Here is a 24,560-nt window from a genome sequence, read left to right on the forward strand (position 1 = left end):
CCTGCTATATGCAAACCACATCTTTGTCATTTGTTGGCACTTAAAGTTGCTACTTTGGAGCTGATTAAAATAAAGGAACAAGTGGGACCTGTTATTCTGCCTGACAATCGGGAATAAATGGAAACAATAGTGCAATCTAAAGTTTGGCAGCAAATGAAACAAAAGCCGAGCCTCACCCTCAACCGTTTGTGCTCAACAGGATACAGATACTCCAGACCTTTGAGTCTGGAGTATCAGGGATGGATTATATTGCTGCCAAAGTTTCGCCAGAGGCCGAAAACCTCCCGCTGGCTGACAGAAGGACTCCTTGCTTCCAGGCTCTTCAGCCAGATATCTGCCCACACTGTGTTTTATAGAGGAAGCTCAGGCTCAGCCCTTATCTCCACGCCACAAGGACCCCCCCCCCCCCCCCCCCCCCCCCCCCCCCCACTCCCAGGCCTTCTCACAAAATTATTTATATTTCCTCTCTTACCTCCAAATATGTTCATGTTCAGCGAAGATACAGATAAAGTGGTGCAGTAGAGCTGAGTTTAAGTGTCACTGTGTTCTGTGTCCTGCAGATATGAGGGTCTCTCATGAGGGCACAGACTCTATTGCTGCGTGTAATGAGGACAGAGGCTTGGTTACCTTAATCGGATGCTTATTCATAAGAAAGACACTCAAAATGTATTGATTCATCATTGATTTATTGGTGAGGCCACAGGACAGCATCTCATACAGTGAAAGTTTTTTAGAGGTAATAGAAAAGTTTTTCCACCCTTAAAGTGCTTGATGGTCTATTTATAGATTTGATTTGATCTGATAAAACCTATAGCAGGCCTGTCAAATATGTACTTTGACTTGTTCGGCAAAGGTGTGGTGAATATAGGTACGCACTGATACCAATATGGGATCCGATACTGCACAGAGTACTTATACCCTTGAAAGATCCCTCATACACCCTAGCAAGGATTACGTGACGTTTTATATCAGCAAACTCACCCACAGATACGCAATAGAGCACAGCTCATGTCAACGGTTTGGAGATTCTTTGGTATTGAGAATGACAGAAGTAAGACAAATTGTAATTTAGGTTCTGCTAAAACATCAAGAAGAAATGAAAGATAGTACAACACCAGCAAGACACTGCACACTTCTCTTTGCGAGCTGCAAACCATAAGGCTGTTGGAGGTTTGGGCGTATCCCCAACAATCAGGTCAGTTGGCTGTATATCACATGACTGGGCATGAAAACAGCATTTTAGAGAGGCAGAAGAAATCTGCACAAGAGACAAGAACCAAGATCAGACTTGATCTTATAGCTCTTCTAAACAACAATTCCTAACTGTGGTTCACAGTATTTGAATCAAAGGAGGACAGTTTGTATCCACAGATCCTCACACAAACTGTCTTCAAATAACTATCCCCGTTTAGGAAGATATCCACTAGCAAACACTTTAATGACCCAGCCGGTGGCTAAATTATGATAAAATAGAACAAATTAGAGTGGTGATTACAAAAAATGTAATTCCCACCAGTAAGATAAAGAAAGTAATCATTGGCGCAGCCTCATTCCTGCGACTAATTCAGAAACTGTAGTCCAAGATGATTTTTTAAATGGAGCGCTATTCACTAAGCACCCATGACTGAATAAATCTTTGTGTATGTATTCTGCACACAAATCCTACATTGAGGTGCTAAAACCTCAGAAATGGGCCTAAAAATAATTGTTGCGATGTCTCACATTTTCTTTCTTCCCCCCAATTGGACTGTGGGCATTAAATGGCTTGACCTGTTCAGAAAAAAAATAAACCCTGACTGAAGCTGCACTCTATAAAACATAGAAAGCCATATAAGCAGATGAAGTGAGGCTTCCTCCTGCAGGAAGGATGTGAAGTCTGCTGTAGCTCAGTGGCGATAAATGGGTCGACTAAGAAGTGTGTGTTGGAATGAAGTAGGTCTGTGTGAAACTTCCACACAGAACCTGTGGCCGCAGAAACAAGGAGAACATGCTGGATGCGATCTGCAATGATCGAAGCCAGCTGAAGGTCGTGGTTGTTGTTAAGAAGCTTTAAAAAGCTAAAGCTCAGGCGATTTAGATGACTGAGAGGATGATCTGCAACAGGCAAAACCGGAGCATGAAACAGAATATTACAACATAGACATGAATTGGAACTTATGCACAGAAATAACTTGCACATATTTGAATACAATTAATAATGCTGTTACTATTGTTTAACTGCTGACATGCTGACTAGACTGCTTGAAAAGTCTAAACTTAAGTGAAATACATAAGATAAATAGCCCACATTTAAGTGGTTTATTGAAATTTGTTTCCCATTCAATTAGCCTTTTAAGGCCCCATTTACATGATAGCATTTCAAAAGAAAATACCTATTTTTTGCATTTCTGTTTCACTTTTCGCACTAATGGCCTACCTCCACAAACAAATCTAGAAAGTAACACAGCAGTTCTCTAAAGAAAAGGAGCTAACCCTTTTTGAATAAGGAAATTATGTTTCATCTATTTTCATTTTGTTCCTAGCTACAGGGTAGTTTTGTGTTTTGTTGTTTAGGCTCTGGTTATGTTTGTGATTTTATGTGTATTGGATATGTTTATGGATTTTATGGGTGAGCTATAAGTATTTGTAATGTTTGTATGACTTTCTAACTCGAGGAAGATTAGTTGTCACTATGCTGTGACAACTAATGGGGATCCTGAAACAATAAACAATGGTGAGGAAAATATTTATATTTTTTTGTGAATCATCTCATAGTCATATTCAAAACAATATAGTATAGTCACCTCGTGACCGTGTGTTTGTTGGCAGATTCCGAACACGACTTACTGGTGTTGTTCCTCATGTGCAAGGGGACACACACACACACACACACACACACACACACACACACACACACACACACACACACACACACACACACACACACACACACACACACACACACACACGTAAAATCAGAGGCACACATAGTTACGGAGCGTTTCCTCTCCCTCGCTCGCTGTTGTGCTCATTGCAAAATGTGTCACATCCTGTATGCACTGGCAGTCACAGCGAGGCATTGAACGTCTTATCTGAAGTTCTCCATTGATTTTTTTTTGGGGGTTGCTGCCCTTCCCGGAGACCTGATAGCAGGCGATCATCTCCTCTTATCAAATGATGCTGTCATCACCCCCTGCTGGCTTGTTATCTGCCACAATCACTATTCCCCGCTTTGTCTCTCTGTTTGTGTGGCCTGCTTTTCGACCCCTCCACCACCTAGTTTCACTCAGGAAGCGCTTTGCAGATGCGAGATGACCCAGTGCTCTCTGTCTGGCTACTGATGCTTAGAAAGGCATTTTCTGCTGAATTTTCAGAGCAATCTGCTGAAGCAACGAGGAAGCATCTCTCCTACTCTCTTTTTTTTCCCCATCAGATATTCATCTATAACTCATGTGAGTTGGCTGTTGAAATGTATAAGCCTCACTGTCATCCAGTAGACCATAAAGCTTGCCACCGTGACTCAACCTGTAAAGAGAAGTGCTGTTTATTCTTCACAGGGAGCAGCTCTTCCTGTTTATAACAAAGCACTTAGCGACTACAGTTGGGACTCTCCTTGCGGCTATAAATATGGAAGCTGTCATTGTTCTGATTATTTCAAGCCCTTTACAGTGACCCTCCATTGTCTGCTGCCAGGGCTCCGCTGCTTTGTATCAGACAATAGAAACTGGCGTGATCGAGCGGGCTCTTGTCCCAGAGCGGCACAATTCATCAGCAAAAAGGTCAGAAACAGTTAAATTTGGACCCCGGGTTGTAAGAGGGGCACTCCTGGCACTCCTGAGCATTGGGCTGAAGGATCGAGGCAGTGTTATCAGCTTTAAATGCTAGTTCTTTAGGTCACATGTCTGTTTCCTCTGAGCAGGCTGGGTCTCTTTCACTGTAGGTGGTGTCACAGCCTCTGCTGGTTTGTCTCTTTGTCATCCTTCCTCTGAGCCAATAATAGATTGATAGTAAACAAGACTTTCCACTGGGTCTTTGAAAGCTTTTCTCTCAAACGCAGGACATTGAAAGCTACCTCTTGTTCTTTTGTTTTTTCAAGTCCAAGCTTTCTTTCTAGTTTACATAGAAGATTGGGGCAAAATCTTTAAGTCATACAGTATGTTATTTTTCAAGCTTAAAAGCTGAAGTAAAGTCCAGGCTGCTGTATTAATGAGATCAATAGTCTTGAGCTTCTGTGCAGATTTGCAGTTTCTGTTTTATTTCACTGAGCTGCTGCAGAAGATCAAATATAAAAAATACCAGCAGGAAGTTGATAGTGTTGTAGTCAAGACCACGTAATCCAAGACCGAGACTAAGACGAAGACAAGAGCATTCCAAAAGAAGACCAAGACCTGAGCATTTTTAAGATTTTTAAGATCAAGATTTTAAGGGGCTAAGACAAGCAAGACAAAGACCTTGGACATGTACAGCTTGACAACAGTAGAAGTTAATGGTTGATTTCTTTATCAGTGCTGCCCTGCTGACTTTTCCAGGGCAGATATCAAGCACAGTGTGCATGTTTCACTCATTAAAGTCAAAACAATTGGCATCTCTGCGCTCAGTGCACGTTAATAACATTTTGTGTTTTTAGATTTCTGAAGTCCTTAATTGTCATTGAAGAGCTCTGGCTCAACGCAGCATGGACGGAACCAATGGTAAAACTACTGATTCTGTACAATGATAAAGAAGTTGAAGAAGCTAATTGTGTGGTTTGTTTCAGAGCAGCACAGATAACCTCAGAGGTATCAGTGAGCCATGTCCTTCCCGCCACGAGGCCGGCATGCCCATAAATCAGGTGTCTCTGTGGGGTCCCGCTGGCTCGCAAGAATGAAACTGGCGAGGAGGAGAGGGAGAGTATTGTGTGGTCTGAGAGGCTCAATGGACATTCTTCATGGGGAACACGCTGACACGGAGGCTGACCTGTAAACATCAGCTTTTATGCATTGGCAGTGCTGCGGACCGTGCCACGGACATTTGTTTATGGGTGTGTGTTGCAGCATTATCTGGCCTCGGGTATCACTATTAATTCTGCCGTGTAAAATTTTATATACGGAGTTAAGCTCGGCACAAACATTGCGTGAAGTCACAGCACAGAGTTAAGCGTTTGGATTTTTTAGTCCTTCGCGCCTGTTTTTGTTGCATCAACCTAAACCTTCTGTGTTTAAGTAAATGTGGATTTAACTGAAATGGCAAGTGTGATAATGAGGGTCTCTTGACCCTCATTTCAAATCCAACTATATTTAATAGCATGTGCATCATTTAAGTTTTCATCTAGTCTAACAATGAAAGGACGAATTGGCGCTGTTTGTTTTTGTCATCATGAAACCACACACACGTGAGCAAAGAACAATACGCTATAAACAATGGGAGTACACAGACATTCATATGGACATGAAACAAAGTTGGATTGTAATTATGGGTGACTCAACTATGAAACTATCAAGTTCCAGGAGAACATGGACTGGGAGTCATGACACTATGGAGGCACATGTTATTGTCCATCTACTTGCATACAGTCCCCTCCAAAAGTATTGGAACGGCAAGGTCAATTCCTTTGTTTTTATTGTAAACTGAAGACACTTTGGTTTCAGATCAAAACATGAATGTGAGACAAACGTTCGCAATTCCAGCTTTTATTTCATGATATCTACATCTGGATGTGTTAAACAACTCAGGAGAGAGCACCTTTTCCCACTTTTCAGGTGAGCAAAAGTATTGGAACATGTGACCGATGGGTGTTTCTAGTCGCTCAGGTGTTGCCTTTTAGATTGGTTGCTTAAATATTAGATAGTGCTTGTTTTTGGCTTTGGGTTACACCTATGAAAACTGCATTTGCTGTTAAGCAAGCATGAAGAACTAGGCACAGAGTCAGTGAAAGCTCAAGCCTGCTTGGGGTCAGAAAACCTTTTCTTGGAGCCTCCGTGGGTTACCTGCAGAGTGGATGGGAACAGCATGACGTAAGGTATTCCCCGCTCCCACAGCTGCTGCTTCACTGTGTTGTACGCTCTGTGCCTTTTCGTCACTGCTGCGGAGAAGTCGCTGAAGAAGATTCGGGTCCGAAGTCGGTGCGACTGTCCAATACGCTCTTTCCAACTTGATCTGGCTTTAGTTTCCATTTTAAGGACACGGGGCAGCTAAGTCTCAAAAACTCCACCAGGTCATCCGTCTCTGTGCCATCCACCAGACCGACGAGCCGAATGTTGTAGTTCTCGGCCATGTCTCTGTCAGGGCGCTAACCTGCTTTTCCAGGGACGAGATCCTCGGCTTGTATGTCGCAGCGGCGCTCTCCAGGGTTAACAGCCGAGCCTCGGCAACTTCTAGGCAGCTCAACGTGGACTGAAGTCCCTCAGCGAGCTTGTTGACAGTCTCTGTTAGGGGACTGACCTTTTCATCAATCACCTTGATGAGCTGGATTGAGGCCATCCCAGGTGTTCGGCTCCGGCTGGTCGCCATCTTGTTTGTCTCCTCCGTCGCCGGACTGCGTGCCTTTTTTGTCTTTATTTCCTCTTGTTTCTCCCAATACTGTCAAACGACTCCAGTCAGAAGTTTTCCAGTGACATAGCCTACAACGTTTGCTCCTAGAAAAGCCTGTCGTCAAGGCATAATCAGGATAAACCATTGATTGCCACCGAGTGGCGAAGAGCTACAGAAAAGCGTCTGCTCACTCCGCCGCCATCCCGTGACCCCCAAAGTGTTTATATTCTCTCTCCTTCCTCAACATACATCAAGCTTTTCAAAAACAGACTTCTCCATTAAATCATGATAAGCATGATGATAAAAGTTTTGTGGAAACATACAAGTGGGATTTTCCAGCTTGCTTTTCACTGTGGAACTTGTCATCGTCGATCACTTTTTTCCTATTACTTTCAAGCTGGGACTTGTTGTGCCAGAGTGTAACTGAAACTGAAGCCTGCATCTTTAAATATATTTCCACATTTTGATAATGTCACGTGCCTCTGCGCGCTACATGACTTCCTGACTTCACTGCCGTCTCTGAAATGCAGCCCGAGGCCTGATCTGTTCCTTCATCCGTTGTGAAATACTCACAGTGACTCTTGAGGCTAAATGAGCCAGGAACACACATTTATTAACAGGTTTTAACTCTTTATCTGTTAAATAAACAACATCTGGAAAGTTTCCAACATATTTTTACTTTCAGATGACGCCAGGATTTTTTAGCTCAGGAAGATTTACAGGAACAACTAAGAACAATAACTGCAGAAATACTTAAATTAAAGAATTGGTTTGACAGGATTAAATTACCACCGAGTCTAAACAAAACTAAACTTGTGTTATTTGGGAATCGTCAAAACAATACTAATGCATAATACAGATAGATGCAATAAACATTCTAGGAACTCATGAAATCAAATTATTCAGTGTATTACTGCATGAAATGAACAGAAAATCTCACATTAAACATGTACAAAACAAACTGTTGCAAAGCATTTCAATACTCAGTGAGGCAAAACAGTTTTTGGACCACAATCCACATTTTGTTCTGTTCACTCATATTACCATACTTAAATTACTGTGCAGAGAATTGGTGAAATAATTACAAATGTTCACTACTTTCACTGTCTGCACTGCAATAAAACAGCTATCAAGATCATGCAACGGTAGTGACGTCCGCCATGGTGGGGTAAAGAACTACAAGTTTCCAAAAATGGACTGCAAAAAGCGCATTTGGGTTTTATATGATTTAAAGTTGTTCAAGGCAGATTATTGCTTTGATAACTTACATAATCTGTTCCCTTTTTCCGACATCGTGAGTTTCCCTGAACGCTTGGATGAGCTGGTCCCTTTAAATGTTGTTGCCACAAGGAATTGTGGGGCAGCATGAGCTCGCCTCCTTTGCGAAAGGAAGCATCAGTGGTTCCTAAGCTAAAGGAGGCTCTAAAGGAAGTTACGAGCCTCCTTTCCTTTGTTTATTGAGAATTCGGACAGTCTTTATCATGGCCGCCACACAAAAGACTCCCGTGGTTCAGGTAAAGTCGATAGATAAAGAGTTAGGAGGGACAATTCGGATGTACCCATGTGTACTAGGTGAGAAACAGCCTAAGAATTGGAACAGTACTTGGTCTCCCACTAATGATGTTTCAAGGGTACATGAGAGCACAAGTATGGACAAGTATGGGTATTTCTTTATTTTATTTCTTTATTTTAAGGATCCCCATTAGTCTCTGCCAATGCAGAGACTATTTTTCCTGGGGTCCATATTCAAAAACGGCCAATATAAACGTGAAGAAAATGGAGAGAACCCGACATCAGTGTGGACTGATAAAGCATCGGATGCCATCAGGGGTGAGTCTCAACTATAAAACTACTAATCTGGACGATAAAACTAGAATGCGGACCTACTACAGGTCCACCATGTTTGTTTACAACTGGATGAGCAGAAGGAAGCGGGGGAGAAGGGAGAGATGTGCGCATGCGCAGTCAGAGTGATCGTACCCTCCGGCAGTCTCTGCAGGAGAGAATAGCGACCGTGAAAGTATCTTTCCACCTTGGGAACCGGTATAAAAACTTTGCGGATACCGTTGATCCACACACTGGTGTCATGTAAACGGACCCCCCAAAAGTGAAGAAAGTTCTGCAGATACCCTCGTATTTGTTGTCATGTAAATGGGGCCTTAATCAAATGCTTCAACATTGGGGAGGAATGGAGGTGTAGAATGATAGAACGCAGCTCTAAACCGTTTCCAATGGCAACCTATGTAAACACGCTGATCAACAACAAAAGTTATCTTTCACATGAAGCGCCATTAAAAAGCACATTTTATGGGGAAAAAAATCCAACCTTCTTTTACAGTAGTATGTAGTTTATTATGTAGTTGCTGATGAACCAAAAGTATGGCTTCAATATAAATAAATTCTGTGGGGTAGAAAATAGTGGAGCGTCTCACAGTGGAGCGCAACACAGCCCACAGCCTGCATGCAGACATCAGCCTTCAGTCATAACGTGATACACGACATGGAAGTGAAGTTTCTTACAATAATGTTAGGATGAAAAGCGTGAAAAAGACACCGCTGACTTCGTGTGACAGTGCAGGAGCTCTGCAGCACAACAGTTCAATTAGAGCCACCGGCTCCGTCATCACAGATTAGATTATCTTGTTCCCTCACATTATTAACTTGAGGGAGCAATTTATTATCTCGTTCCCACAAATTTATTTATTTTTTCTCTATATCCACTCCGAGGCTCCATGTTCGCTATAGATTTCTGAATGCTGGTTCAGCGTCTCTTCCACCTCGTAGGTAGCGATAACTCCTTCCCCAGCTGATGATGTGTCAGGTCCCGCTCTGGCCCCGGTCTGGTCCAGCAACGATGTGGGGCCTGTTTAGCACACGTTTAGCCCCTGATAGGCCGGGGCTTTGGCGGTGGAAAGACAAAGAACTAGTTCTAAGTCTGGCCCTGGCTCCAAACTAGCACCTGGTTCCTTCTGGTGGAAAAGCTCCCATGGCGTTAGCAACTCACCTCCTCCGCCGAAGAGCAGGAGCAGAAGAAGCTAGAGATGAATCTCTCCAAAGCCTTTGATAAGGTGGGGGGGATTCAAAGGTGTCAAATCCTTCTGGCCTCAACCAATCGCTGACTGGCTGAGTGCATGGGGGCAGGACTCCCCTGCTGGAGGTGATGATCAGGCAGATTTCTGAGTCGTACTACACAGGTTTATATCATGACAAATGAAGATTGTCTTTCCTTGGTAATGAACTAACTTTTCTGTGGTCTTGTGAGTTTCCAAGACACACTAACCCAACCTCAGTTCTAAAAAATTATTTTGATTTCAACTCCATGTAAATTCAGTTTTATTTTAAATCATCATCCTCACTTGTAACAATATCTTCCTACTATAACTATATCAGCAACTATCAAAGTTTCACATTTCTTACTAATTTTAAGTAGATTTCTTTTAGGTGTCTGGATTGTACTTATGGCATTCTAATTTTACTTTCTATATCTGAACTAAGATATCAGCACATTTCCCCACTTTCAAGCTGGCTCATTCTAACCCGTTTGAGGACGATTGAAAGTTACAGTGACTTGATCAAAGATGTAGATTAATTTAATGCCAAGACCTCCCTTTTATGTTTCCAAACTGATGGCCACTGCAACATGAAACTTTTAAAAGAAGTTGATCTGTGTTAATAAAAATGATTAAGGTTCTGAACCCACAACCATAGCATTACAATAATATTTGCTATAAAGTGTGAGTGTATATGACCCATCCACCATCATGAAAATGATTTAAGATTATCAACAAACTAATCTAATTCTTACTTTTACCCATCTTTTTCTTCACTAATATGTGTAATTCAACTTAAACAATATGAGTACTTTTGGCAACTTTGCACTCAGCTCAACTGTCTCAGTTCAATTCAGTTTGTGTCCCCGTAGGGCAATTGGTGTTGCAGCAAAGTATAAAACATAAAGAATGCACATAGAGCATACAGAAACATACATGGCATACAACTTTTAAAAATCCAAAAGGGAGAGATAATGTGTTGAAACAGCCTTTAAGATCAAAGCCCCTGGATGACTGGAATAATCTATCAATAAACGTTACACCTGCTGTATAATCCATTATGTTGAAGCAGCTTCTGTCTTCTCACCTTATGATGAACTGTAGTCACTCTGCCAGGGTGTCAAACATTCAGTCTGGGGACTAAACCATCCCAAGCTTGCTGACGTACTGTGTAGCCACCTGGTACGGGAGCTGCACTGAGGCGGACAGAGCGAGGCTTCAGAGGACGGTTAAAGCAGCACAAAGGATCGTTGGCTGTCCTCTCCCCTCCATAATGGACACTAACTCCTCCCGGTGCCTCAGCAGAGCTCGCAGCATCATCAAGGACAGCTCACACCCCGGTTCTCAGCTGTTTGAACTGTTGCCCTCTGGCAGGCGCTACAGATGTTTAAAAACTGACTGAGAAACAGCTTTTTCCCGAGAGCCATCACCACCCTGAACTCTCACATGTAAATAACTGACGTGCAATACATATTCCGTCACTGCTGCTACTTCTCACTGTGTCATTATATACTGTGCAATACTTTTTAATATGTGAAAGATTTTAAACCCATTTTAAGTTTTTATGTGACTTGTGATCCTGCACTGAATATAGGAGAACCTCCAAATTTCATTGTGCAATGTTGTATAATGACAATAAAGGCAGGCAGGCAGGCAGGCAGGCAGGCAGGCAGGCAGGCAGGCAGGCAGGCAGGCTGGCTGGCTGGCTGGCTGGCTGGCTGGCTGGCTGGCTGGCTGGCTGGCTGGCTGGCTGGCTGGCTGGCTGGCTGGCTGGCTGGCTGGCTGGCTGGCTGGCTGGCTGGCTGGCTGGCTGGCTGGCTGGCTGGCTATCAAAACAGGCCACCAGAGACTCCAATCCAGGTGCAGGATGACCTTGCAATTACAACTAAAAAACAGACAATTTTTAGATGATAGTACAATACTTTTAATTTATTTGAAAGAGATTGCAGTGTTGTAGTGAAAGTAGTAGATTTAGTTAGTAGATAAAAAATTTAGTAGCCGATTAAAAAGAACTGGCATCGGTGCATCCTTAGTTGAAACAGCACACATTTTTCTTCACGAAACCTGAAAAAGATGAACATTTTAAACCATTTTTATTAAATGCAGAGACACGTTTTACTATTAATAACTCAACAGATAAAACAAAGGGAAGTTAACTACTGAACTAAATGAGTTTTACCCCTGGCCCTTTATATTCTGTATTTAGTTTGGGGTTTTATTTGTTTATGGTATGGTTCGTGTCTCTGTCATTTTTACCACCTTTGTTGAAACTGTTGAAAATGAGATAATCTCAACTTTATCTGCTGATATTGGACAAGCAGTCAGATCAAGGAGGTGTGACCTCCTCTGCTACCTTTTGATTTGAAAGATGATTTGGAATATGAATAGAAAACTTTTTCTTTGCTCAACCATACTTTGAAATAAAAAGTCTCCCTACGATTTCTGTAGTTTTCCCTCCATGAACTTTTCAGCTGAATTGACGCAGAAGTTCTTGACTTCTTTGCTAAGACCACAAAAACAGGCTCCAACAGGCTGAAGCCAGGCCCTGAAGGTGAAAACACATCTCATCAGTGGCGAGAACAACAATGACAGGCATTGTGCGCACTCCTTTTGTCAAATGTGATTCAAACGCTTTAAATTTCCTGGCTTGCCTTGCACACAGGAGCCAAACATTTCTCATCAACACTGCAGCTCCCTGATGAGGAGGGGGATGTATTTGCTCATGCTCCCTGTTTCATTCCTAAGATTGTTGTGCAACCAAATAGCCAATCTGGCCACATAACTCCTCCGAGGATTGATAAGAGTTGTTTATGGTGCAAGGCGGCAGGGAGCTGGGGAGGATTGTGACTTGTAGGTCAGTTATTTAGCCTGGCTACCTCCTGGCAGACAGCTCTCATTCCGCCACGTGTTATTGGCCAAGTGCTATTGGCCAAGTGCTGCGTCTCGTTTTAGAATAAGTCGTTCTGTTGCGCTAATGCAGCAAGAGCCTCTTTTTTTTTTTTTTTGTTCCCCTTGTAAAACCACATCCTGAAAACAGGTCAGTAATGTTTTCTGGGGTGTTATTGCCTCGCTTTACCCATTTAGGAATGTTGTTGTGCGAGTACGTCTTCTGCTCCCCACCCTTTCTGCCCTATTTCACCCCTGAGGGTGTCATCAAACTTTATGTGTAATAATACCCATTTACCACAAAACCTGGAGGTGATTCCAGTGCAGCTGTGGGAAAGTGGAGCCAATATCTCAACGAGCACAGTGCATATCAGGGGAATAACAGCAATTTCCTTCTAAATCTCTCCTGTAAGACATGATTAGGTAGGATAGACACTCTCCTTCTTCTCGTCATGCCAACCCAGATCTGGAGTGAGACCTACGTCTGCTTCTCTTTTAACCCCCGAAAGGATGCATAGGTTGAGGTCTCCGTTAATGCCCCGGCCAGAAATCACTCCAGACACGGACCGACACAGATTCACAGCGGCCACTAACAGGTTCACTGGAGAAAAAGCACGCTGGATTCGTCACAGGAGAGGTTGAACTTGAGTTTCTGGTATAAACCAAAGGATACATGCAGACCAAAGAGAAATTATTATGAAGGATCGAGGGCAATAAGTTCAGCCCTTCCCCATTTTTTGCAACTTCATATGAAGCCCCCCTTGGGGAAATTAAAGGCCTACCCCTGGTCTCCATCCAGACTTGTTGTTTGCACCCTTGGGATTAATATTGACTGTGATGTCCCTGATTGGGCTCCATCACCTGACATAAGATGACATAATGTGACGTTCATGTCTGATTCCCAAAATGTTATCGATCATAAAACCTTTACATACAGAACTTTTATGAAACATAAATGTTACTTAAAAAAAACAAAGGACAGTTCATCTTTCTTTTGGTACACATGCTGATGCTTTATGACCAAAGTGATGCACAACAGAGAATATATGTGATGACAAGCAGTGCCTCGTCTGTATTTTCTCATCCTGCTGCCTGCTGGGAAAGAAAGGCCAGGCTGATTAGATAACTGTTGTGTATGCAGAGGAGCCGAGGAGAGAGACCCGATCTGCGATATGCTGAAATACATACAGACTCCAACATGGAGCCGAGATCCTGCTTTTGCATCTCCTATGACATTCGCATTAAGAAATAAGGAATTTGGTGAAAGTCAGTGAAGAAGTCAGTGATTGGAATAATCATATAAAGTGGATTAAACTGAAAGGTCATAATTACTAAAGATTGACTTCAAAATCTTACTTCTGGTCTATAAAGCTTTGAATGGTCTCGGGCCTAAATACATCTCAGATTTACTTGTAGAATATAAAACCTCCAGACCTCTGAGGTCCTCAAGAAGAGGTTTACTCAGTGTTCCTAGAGTCAGAAACAAACAAGGTGAAGCAGCTTTTAGTTCCTAATCTCCTCACCTGTGGAACAAACTTCCTGAACACCTGAAGACTGCTGACACACTCACTTCTTTTAAATCAGGACTTAAAACATTCTTAATTGCACAGGCTTTTGAATAAACAATAGATTTTACTTACTTTATTAAATTTATCTTAATAAATAGCTTACCTTATTTATTCTATTTGTCTTCATTATTTGTTTTAATGCATTTTTTTTATTTCTTATAAAGCTTTAATGTATTTCTTTTATTCTATATTTCTTTAATTTCTTTGTAAAGCACTGTGAATTTCCTTGTGTTTGAATGGTGTTCCATAAATAAATTTGCCTTGCCTTGCCTTGCCTTACTTACCTTATTCATTTGATTCCAGCAGAAAAAACAACTTCAAAGATTAGGATAATCAGTGTGGTTATCTTAAGTTCATTGAAGCTCATTTCCTTGGTTGTTGATTAAAACAGTTGTGTGCACCTAGTGGTCACATTAAATAAACCCGCAGATGATTAATGGTTAAAGCGTGGCTGTTTCTAAAAGCTCTTGGTCATGTTGAAGCTGCTCAGGTGAAGGTGGCTGTCCATGTGTTTGTTTTCACAACAGCCCAGATCTTTAACCCCCGTCCTCCACGCCTTCACGTGGCCTCGGACTTGGAGTTACAGAGTATGAATAAAGTACTGCTGGCAATGTCAATAACATTATAGCTCCATGCGCTTTCTGTTATTCTCTCTCGTGCTGTGCAGACATCTCACCACTCAATTTGTCCACAGCTTGAGATATCTTTTTTTTTAAAGAACTGATTTTACATCTAAGATTTTTTTTTAAAGTATACACATAAGAGAGTGTTTATTTTTTAAGGATCTGGTGCATGGCTTTTGATCAAAGTGATGTAAGAGAATGAGAAAAAACTGCACTATTCAAAGAAAACTTCTGCTTTTAAACACACATCCTGCTTTTTCAGTATCGCATCCAGTTGAGTTAACAAGTCGCTGCTTTGAAGCTTCGATGTGACATTTACGGAGGCGTTTACGCATCTGAATGCAGCTAGTTTGCTCTGGTTTGTTCCTCTCGTGAGCCTCTGGTTGCTGCACAGGATGTTGGCACTCTCAGTGAGAGTCACAGCAACACATTCGAGCCTCAAGTGTGACTCGGGACATTAAGTGTTAGCGGATTTGGTTTATTGTGTCAGTGATTTTAAACTTTTTTCTTGAGGGATGGATATTTTTACTAATGGAAACTTAGGCAGAACCCCCCAACCCCTCCACCCGCCACACAATGTACAATCACAAGACAAGTTGAATAAACCTCTTAACACACCAAGTGTTAAATTTGAAATACAGTTTCTTTGTTATATTCTGAAACGATGACTTCCTTTCCTCCGAGGATAAGCTCTTTGGGTTCACACATCTTAGGAAGTTCCGCTTGCACAGTTTAAAACTTTTCCTTCAGTTTTTCACCACAAAAGAGGCATCCAGCTCTAATTTTGTCTTTTACTTCAATTAAGACATTCTATGTAAATCTCTTTTTTTTCTTCTTTTTGACAGATGCGTCTTTCTCTTTAACCTGATGCTCCACCATTTTTGCTCCTGCTGCTTTCACTTTCAATGTAAATGCTAAAACCTGTGACATAACTGATTTAAGATTCAGCTATTTTTGAAACATAAAAAAATATATTGTACCCCTTTAGTAAGTTGTCTAACACATTTCAGTTTAGGGGTCACATACAGTCCAATTCCATCTTGAGTGTGTCAGACTACTAAACTACTGCCATAATAACCTTTAGATTTAAACTTTCAAGTTTTTCTTTGTTGTGACACAGAATCTATGTGATAAAAAGGTCTATATAGTCACACAATCAATAATCCCCTATGAATCTTTGGTGCCCCCGGCGGGGGGCGGGCCCCCTGGTTGTGAATCACTGCGTTATATTATGTTTGAGGACAAAAGTTTTCATTCATTTGCTTTCGACAATACATGACTTTTATTCATTAGCATGATTGCAGTATGAGGAACTCTCAGTGCATTTTAATGGTCAATAAAGACATAAAGTCTACACTGAAATGCCGGCGAAACAAATAAAAGGGCAGCTCTGTAACTTATTTGTAAATCACAATAAAACAACAACTAAACAGCCCTGTACTGTGCCTCTATACCTTGATACTTTTTTAATGTTAATTTAATAGATAATATGCTAAAGTTAGCACCACAATTCACCATGGAAATGTACAAATATACAGGCACATGTAGGAGTCATTATAATAGCTGTCCTGCTGTTCAGTGATCACGGTCCCTTCCAGGTCACTGGCAGAGTAATTGTGCCTAACACAATTACAGAATATTCCACAGGAAAAGGGAAGTTATTAAGTAGTATCAACATAGCCACAGCTGGGGGACAGAGGGTCATGTAGAAATACTGCAAAGCAAAGCTCTGGACCAAAGGTTTGAACATTTGACCTGAGATGAAGGCTGAGATAAGAAGAAACAACACAGCTCCTTAGAATCCATTCCCAGTGTCCCGTGGAGTCTGGGCTTTGTACAGATGGGTGTGTTGCAGCCCCTCGGTCATACTGAGGACTCCCCGTGGAAGACTTTAGCTTTGAGGGTCCTCAGGCTGCATTGCAGGTTGGAGCTGGTTTCCGACTGCAGGGCCTCCGAGAATTTAAGGTCATATTTATGGCTGGTCTGGGATTTCCTCTTTATGGAGTTCTGGATGGTCTCCGAGGTGAAGTAGTACACGATGGGGTCAAAGCAGCAGTTGGACACGGCGATGCAGAGCGCTATGGGGTAGATGGTTCTCACCACCGACTCCACGAAGCAGCCCTTTAAAGTCTTTGTGCGGACCAGGGCATAGAACACCAAGTTCACGTTGTAGGGGATGAAGCAGAAACAGAAAATAAAAAGGTGCACGACAATCATGCGCAGGATCTTGGTCTTGTTCAGCTTCCCTCCGCGGCTGATGGTTTGGGGGCGACGGAGGGTCTGCAGCACCATGATGGAGCAGCACACGTTGAGCAGCAGTGGGATAAGGAAGCCCACCGTCTCTATGAAGATTACCACTTTGGACAGGTGGGACTCCCACTGCTTGGACGAAAAGTTCTCAAAGCAGAAGGTGGCATTTGTCTTGTTGTCATTGGTGGTGGTCTGCAACAAGAAGCCTGTGGGCAAACTGGCCGACAGCACCAGCACCCACACAGCAGTGCACACTATTTTAGCATTGCGCTTGGTCCTGAGCATCCGGGAGCGGAACGGGTGCACGATGGCCAGGAAACGGTCCACGCTGATGCAGGTGAGGAAGAGCATGCTGCCGTACATGTTGGTGTAGAAGAGGGAGACGGAGAACTGACACAGCGTCCCCCCAAAGGGCCAGTTCTGGTTGATGTAGTAGAAGACCCTGAGTGGCAGCGTGAAGACGAACAGCAGGTCAGATGCCACCAGGTTCATCATGTACGTCGTGGTCTCATTCCTCAGCTTGAGAGAGCAGGTGAAAATATAGATGGCCAGGACATTGGTGATGAGTCCGATGATGAAGACGATGCTGAAGACGGTGCTGTACAGTGGGTACTTGAAGCTATCGCTCTTGTTGCAGCTGAGGATCTGTTCGTTGGTGTTAAACCATGGCTGAGTGGGATTGTCCATCAGGAGGGTCGTGTTGTACATGGTGAGAGACAAAGAGCCAAGGGATAGGGGGGTGTCCGTTATGTAATGGCTATTTACTGAACAGCCTGCCCTGTGTGGCGAATTGACCACGAATGAATGGCAAGAGCAGGATGCATTGAAAGACACTCAGCCTTTTAGCAGCAATGTTACTGATTTTACTTTTGTCTGGTTAATGCACAGCTGTCCAGGACGGAGAGGACTGCTGCACATGGTCGGCGTGATTCCCTCCACTCTCTTAATGTAGTTATTTTGGGGGATTCTCGCATGCTGAAAAGACCCCTCCCGGGGGACAGGGATCTAGGCTGGAGTGTCTTCCCTTCCCCCTGCCCTCTCTCTCTCTTCCTCACAAGTTACAAACTCTGCATTACTCACTCAGATGAATCAGTCCCAACAATGTGACTCCTTTTCATCCACCACGTCCTCACTCAGTCCACAGAGCAGAAGATGGCATATTCCTACTCTGGATGGGGGGGTTCCTCTCTTTGTCACTCCCAGACCAGCCGAGTTGTCAAGTGCTCACCATAAAAACCGCCATGCTTCTCACCCAGAGCTGAGCCTTGACTTGATCCCAGTGTTTCAAGTCTCCCGTGCAACAATGTGTCCGTCTTTAGGGCCAGTCTCTTGTCCCCTTGCTCCCTCAGTGCTTCTCCCTCCGAACAGCTTGCAGGGAGGGGGCTTTCACGCTGGACTCCTCACACTCCAAGCCTCCACTTCTCCTTTGTGACGGTATCACAGACAGTTTTTGCACTTTGAGTGGAAGAGAGAGCAGCTGTAGTAACTCCACCCACAGCCTCCCATCCAACTCCTCCTACTCCTTTGTCTGCTCTTACATTTAAGGAAGGAGCCAAGCGGCAATGTGTCGAGGGGGAACTCATCAAAGCATGGCAACAAGTGCATATTACTAAAGAGATTAATCTAATTCAATATTGAAAAAATTAATTGAACAAAAACAAGAATATCAAGGTGATTTAGAATATGCATTGTTGCATAATACAAATCTATTTTTATGGTTTTTATGATTTGTTTTTATGATCTTCCTCTATTTCAATGTTTGCTGATTTTATAATGTGACTATGTCAAATGTCTGAGTATTTTGAAAAGCACTATAGAAATAAAATGTATTATTATTAATATTTGTTTTGTTAATGAATTTTACAACACCCAAGGTCACCTCCCAAAAGCTTGAAACAAAATAAAAGCCAATACAAAAAAAACTAACGACATCGTTGTTAGTGTTTCTGCCGGCCATGCCTGACAGAATTTGCAAAATCAAAATGCGAAATGAGCCATCACGGACCACTGCAAATGGAACAACCACATCATGAACTGGAATGAGGCAAGGGTCATCACATCGGAGGAAAACAAACTCAAACGGTGGATAAAGGAGGTCATTGAAATCAGGAAGCGGGAGACCATCAACCGGGAAGAGGGGGACTACATCCTGTCTCGCACCTGGGACGCCATCCTCCAGAGACCACCAGACGGCAGTATCACCTGATAAAGACTGACACGTCATCACACGTCAGATGACGCTCTGAGGAAGGCTGCAGTCGCAGCCGAAACACATCAGCAAGGTAAAAACGTTTTCTTGCTTTATTTGTCGTTAAAAAGAATTCGAAAGTATATGTTGTATAAACAGGTTCCTGACTGACTGACTAACTAACTAACTAACTAATCTACAGCACTGCAGTTTTGTACTTTTTTTGGTTAACACATTCACTCAGTAGTTCTCATCAGTACCGGCATTGAAAATAGACCTTGAGCAGATTATTACACATTGTCCAGTAAATTGTTAAACCGTGACAAGTTTTTTTATGCTTGAATCATCGCAAAATGTTAGGAATAAATGCAATTTTTTTTATGGTTTTCAGGATTTTCCATGAATATCTAAATGAATGAATGAATGAATGAGATATTGATATACATGTTCAAAAGCTACATCATAACCTTAAGCTCAATGCTTGACAAACCAGGAACTACTGAGAATGAACGTTAAATTGTGAAAATGTTATTCCAAATGGATCAATCAATCAACCAATCAATCAGTGAATCAAATAAACAACAAATAACAACAACAATAACATCGTCTCTCCCCTACTGTTCCTGATGGCAGCCAGCTTTGTTCTGAAAAAGGCTGTCGAAGGACCTGGACATGACAGGTGAAGCTGAAAAGACTTAGGCAGCAAGTCAAAATCCTCAGCAAAGTCCGAGGAGTGGAGACTTCCAGGAACTAACAGCTTCTCTGCAGAGGAACGCCGAGAAGAATGAATGAAGGTACTGAAGGTGGGCATCAATGCCAGCCAAGCAGCTACTGTCAAAGTGAACCAGCAGAGACTAGATGAAGTTGATCACTTTATTTACCTGGGAAGCTTCCTCTGTATCTGTGGCGATATCGAGCCGGATATCAACTGACGCATAAGGAAAGCGGCTTCAGTTCTCCAGTGGTTTCATCCAATCTGGTCAAACTGCCGTCAGCATAAATATCATGAGCATTGTGCTCCCTACAGGCATCTACAACTGCTAGACATGGAAACGCACGGCCAAAACTCAGACGTCAAAATGCTTTCCACCAGAGGTTTCTGTGAGAAATCCTAAATGTGTTCCTCTGACTGAACAACAATAATAGTGTACCTGCCACTCGCTGCTGACTCGTATCCTCTCCAATTTGTGTTTTTCACCAATATCGTCTTTGACTGGCAAATTTTTCAATTTTTTTTTAAAAATTTTTGCGTAATGGTTTGCCGAATCTTTAGCAAAATCAAAGCACGCTATTCCCAAATGTGAACACTATTCCCGAACCTTTTGATGTGCTTTTGTGTACGTGCTATCAACAGTGCAGGGCTAGTTACGCACCTGTAAACTGGCTGAAGAAAAAGATGAAGAAGAAAAAAAAAGCAGGCGCTTAGGTCAGTAATGATTGGGCCTCGCCTCTTAAAGAGGCAGGAACACAGAATAGTCGCAATATATCATGATGCACTTTCTCTTTTAGACTCAGGATCTGTAACATAAACGTATTTCTCTTTGACAAATGTAGCCAGAATAAAAAAAATTTATTTTCAAACAAGTCAGCATATGTGTTCATTTTGACACATACATTAAAAAAGAAATGAATTAAATGTTGTATATCGTTTGAAGAAGGACGATGAAGAAGCATAGAGCTATTTGTTGTTGTGGTTTGACGTTAGTAGTTAATAAAAGGAGAGAAGAAGAGGTCAAAGTTCCTGAGAACCTTCTGAAGAGTTGCCTGCCTCCACAGGTCTGATGGTTGGAGGACATTCAACTGTGCGGGCAGCAGCCCAGCTAAAGAAGAAAAGCTTTTTTATTTTATAAGGAACATTAGAAATGGCAGTGAACAGAAAGCTGGCTCTGTTGCCTGTTCTTTGGGTTTTTTTTTAATGCTGGATGCTTACAGCGAACATTCAACCCATTCAAGTCCGTCTTTCAGCACAGACTCCTAACTTGGCAGATTAAAAAAACATTGTGTGTATGTGTGTGTGTGTGTGTGGGGGGGGGGGTTTAGCTCAGGGGGGTGGAATGTGAACTTTTTAAATAATCAGTCTCTGGAAAACTTGAAAGCGTCTTGATGGTCATTGAATACAGTAAATTGTTTGAGTCTGTTTGTGTTGAGTTATTGTTACTGTGTCGAATAGGAAGTACACTACCTGTTTGGACTTCCTGTCAGTGAACGAAAACCTGTCAGAGAGTCGCAATTGTTTCTTTTCTCCAGCTGAATCCACCTCTTTGTGGGAGAAGATAACATCAGCCACTTGTTATTGGTGAAAAACTATCTTCCAGCTTTTAGTGATAGAAGATGATTTGGACTTCACAGGAAACAATAGCCACACAAATGATGGAAGAAATCTTGCACGGGGAGGGGGGCCAAAGAGATAAGAGGGTGTTTTACGGCCACTGTGTCTCTCTTTGTCAGTCCACGGCAAAATTAACACCATCAAGGCTGGACAGAAAAGCTCAAGAAAATAGAAAAACCTGTACTATTGTCTTTGACTCGCAAAATAGTTCCATCCAGCACATAAAAACAAGGTCTTCACATGCAAGTATGCCGTCGCTAAACAAAAAAATGTCCCTGAAATCCCTGGACTGTTAAATTTCTCACAATGCCAGGAAACCGTCTGGTACCCCCAAGGCCAATACTGGGAGGCTTCAAATAAAGACGGTGTTCGGTGACATAACGGAGTTGTGTAATGATCACCGGTGGCAGTGAGAGGCATGGAGAGACAGAGCATACACTTTTAATGGCGACCTTATATCCAGCAATCAAAGCCTAAAAAAAACGCGTTGCATTATGTATTTAATTTCAACTCTCAGGTGAGTCAACTGGCTTAATGTATTGTAATGAAAACCAAAGCTGTGGTTTTACACGAAACACAAACTGGTGACACAGCAATTAATCATCCAGTCTGTCTTAAACACTGAGAAAATTCTCAGGAATAATGAAGCATAGAGTTCTTTCTAGGAATTGCTCAACTTGAAAAATGCTCCTGACATTCACTTCTAATCTCTCATCTCCTTAGAGAACGTGAGGTTTGTAAAAGCACTCATATTACAGCGAATGAAAGTAATAAAAATGAATTGATTCATCGCAAGAGGCCAGCCACTAATAAAAGTAGAGTTTAAAAAAATGGATACATTGATACCACATTTTTAAAGAAAGAGTACATGGACGAGTTTTAACCTTTACTTATTTTCCGATACCGAGTACCGTTACGAATACTTATTAGATGCCATACCACCACAGGTATGGTTGTACCCCTAAATCATACTCAATTACCTTTTTTTAGAGGTGATGTTTGTTGTGATGAATCTATGCTCATGTGCACAACCTCCAAGAAATGTCCCATCATTATTTCCCCAGAAAACTCCTCATACCTACCTAAGATATGAGTAATACAAAGATATGCTAGATCCAAAACTGAAGTCCCTTATCTGTATCTTCTCTGAAAGCTCTCATTCAAAAAAATAACAAAACCTTGACATTTGAAAAAGAAAAAAGAGGAGTCTCCTGCGGGTGTCCGAAGGGCACAGTACTCCCTCATTCAAGCTCCCTTATCAACTGCTGCTTTGGAAACATGTATTTTTCACCCATAAACATTCAGTCCTCCTCCACTGCAGCCAGACTGAACTGAATTAACCCAACCCACAAGACTGAAGTTACAGTTGTGGGGAGAAAGTGTGCATATGTTATCAGGAAATCAAAGGACTTCAGCTTCATGCGGACATGCAAAGATGGAAAACAATTAACAGAAGACTTTATACGAAAGATCGTTTGTGACCATTGCTTCAAGAAGGAGACACTCGGGCCCCGTTCACACAACGTTTCAAGTGAAAAGTCTTTTTTCAGACAACAAAGTTGGATTGTAATTACAGTGACTCTCAACTATAAAACTATCAGGTTCCAGTGCTTCTTTGACACCACAGGTGCAAAAATTCAGCTGTCAATCGATTATTCTAGTTGGAGCTTTCAGCAGAAACAGACAGGACAAAACCCTTTCATGTTTGTGAAACGTCTTATCGCAGAGTGTCACATTGAGTGTTCAGACTTTCCAACAACAAACCAAAATAAGTTCCGAGTTGCTGTACAGGAGTCGTTTCTTTTGTTCACAGGTCGCACATTTATCTTTAGGTTCATAATAGCATCAGTTTGTGTTATCACTGCCTGGATCTACAGCCAGCAGGTGGAGAGGCTCGACTAGAAACTTAGAGTGAGAAAAACCCAGATTCACGTCAGACAGTAAAATTGAGAAAGTCCAGTTCTCGTCTATCAAACAATCAACTTCTATCACGTCAAAAATGTCGACACCGAAGCAGACAGGGTATTTTCAGGCCAGATGAAACACATTCACAAGGTGAAAGTACAGACCGTTCTTCATATTGAAGACATAGCCTGCTTCACTATACTCTGGAAACATGGATTTTAAATTGACTATATTAACATTATATAATAAACAATATTAAACTCGACTTCCATAAACAAACTGATCTGATTGTTGCCAAATGATCCACGATTTAGATCCTGTTTCGTAAGTGGTTGTAGAACTAGTTTGTGGCACGGTGCCAGGGACCGTTAGCAGCTGTGTACACTTCCTCCTCGTCCATAAAACCGTTTCACTTGTGAGTCAGCTCTGTGGAGTGTTTCAGTGTGACTGTGAATATATGTTTAGTTTGAGGCTTATCCATATTACAATAGAATCATCTGCTTCCTATGAACAGGCCGCGTGCCTGAAAACAGACCTGATAACGGAAAAAGAAGCGAAACTGTTCTTGTTTAGAAAAATGAGAACATTGTGGGGCGATGAGGAGGATTACTTGTGCATGCCCATGTGTAACGGTGTGTGTGTGCTCGTGTGTATTTGGATTTGTGAGTGCAAACTTAGATTTATGCATAACAATGTTGACAAATGTATCTCTATGTTTAAGTTTTCACAGTCCTCTAATCACTCTCAACTAAAGAAATTTAGTAGATCAGGGGTGTCAAATAGATTTTGGTTAATTTCATCATGAGTGGGCTGGATCGATAAAATAGTACCATAATATTCTTTAGATTTTAATTTTAAAGGATTTTCTTTGCTGTGGTGCAGAGTATATGTGATGAAAACGTCTATATTTTCTCAAAACTCAAAAATTACGACCAATTAATTCCTGCAATCTCACCATGAAGCCAATTTAGAAAAAAAATCTTGTGGTGCAAAATACTGTGAAATGTTCAAAAAAAACGTCTCCTGTAGCTGTTGTATTGTGCATGTTTTTACAGACTCACCCTGACAGCGTGGCTTTGAGGCCAGTTTCATAGCAACGAGGCAGCTAACTTTCATGGCAACCGATATTACCGCTCGGAGCCTCTGGATACGTTTACACTTTTCAAGTGAAAATGCGAGAATCATTTTTTGCATTTTTCTTTCTGAAAAGTTTTGCGTTTACAATAAAACATTCTGAAAATGATGTAGTTTTCATGTAGGGCCACTAGTGGG

The 24,560-nt window shown here is 42.0% G+C and overlaps 1 protein-coding gene across 2 annotated transcripts; it reads right to left on the reverse strand.

Moving 5' to 3' along the window:
* Positions 1–15,088: 15,088 nt before the first annotated feature.
* Positions 15,089–18,305, reverse strand: lpar6a (lysophosphatidic acid receptor 6a). 2 transcript variants are annotated; one of them, XM_080460140.1, is made up of 2 exons: positions 17,947–18,299; positions 15,457–17,535 (listed from the first exon to the last, which is right to left on the reverse strand). In XM_080460140.1, exon 2 carries the CDS (start codon positions 17,359–17,361, stop codon positions 16,480–16,482), a length of 882 nt encoding a protein of 293 aa, XP_080316266.1. In that variant the 5' UTR covers positions 17,362–17,535; positions 17,947–18,299; the 3' UTR covers positions 15,457–16,479. The 2 variants fall into 2 exon arrangements, with proteins under 2 accessions (XP_080316265.1, XP_080316266.1); XM_080460139.1 differs by having other exon boundaries at positions 15,089–18,305.
* Between the last annotated feature and the right edge of the window lie 6,255 nt (positions 18,306–24,560).

This window comes from Lipophrys pholis (genome assembly GCF_963383615.2).
Source record: "Lipophrys pholis genome assembly, chromosome: 3".
Classification (NCBI taxonomy): Eukaryota; Metazoa; Chordata; class Actinopteri; order Blenniiformes; family Blenniidae; genus Lipophrys; species Lipophrys pholis.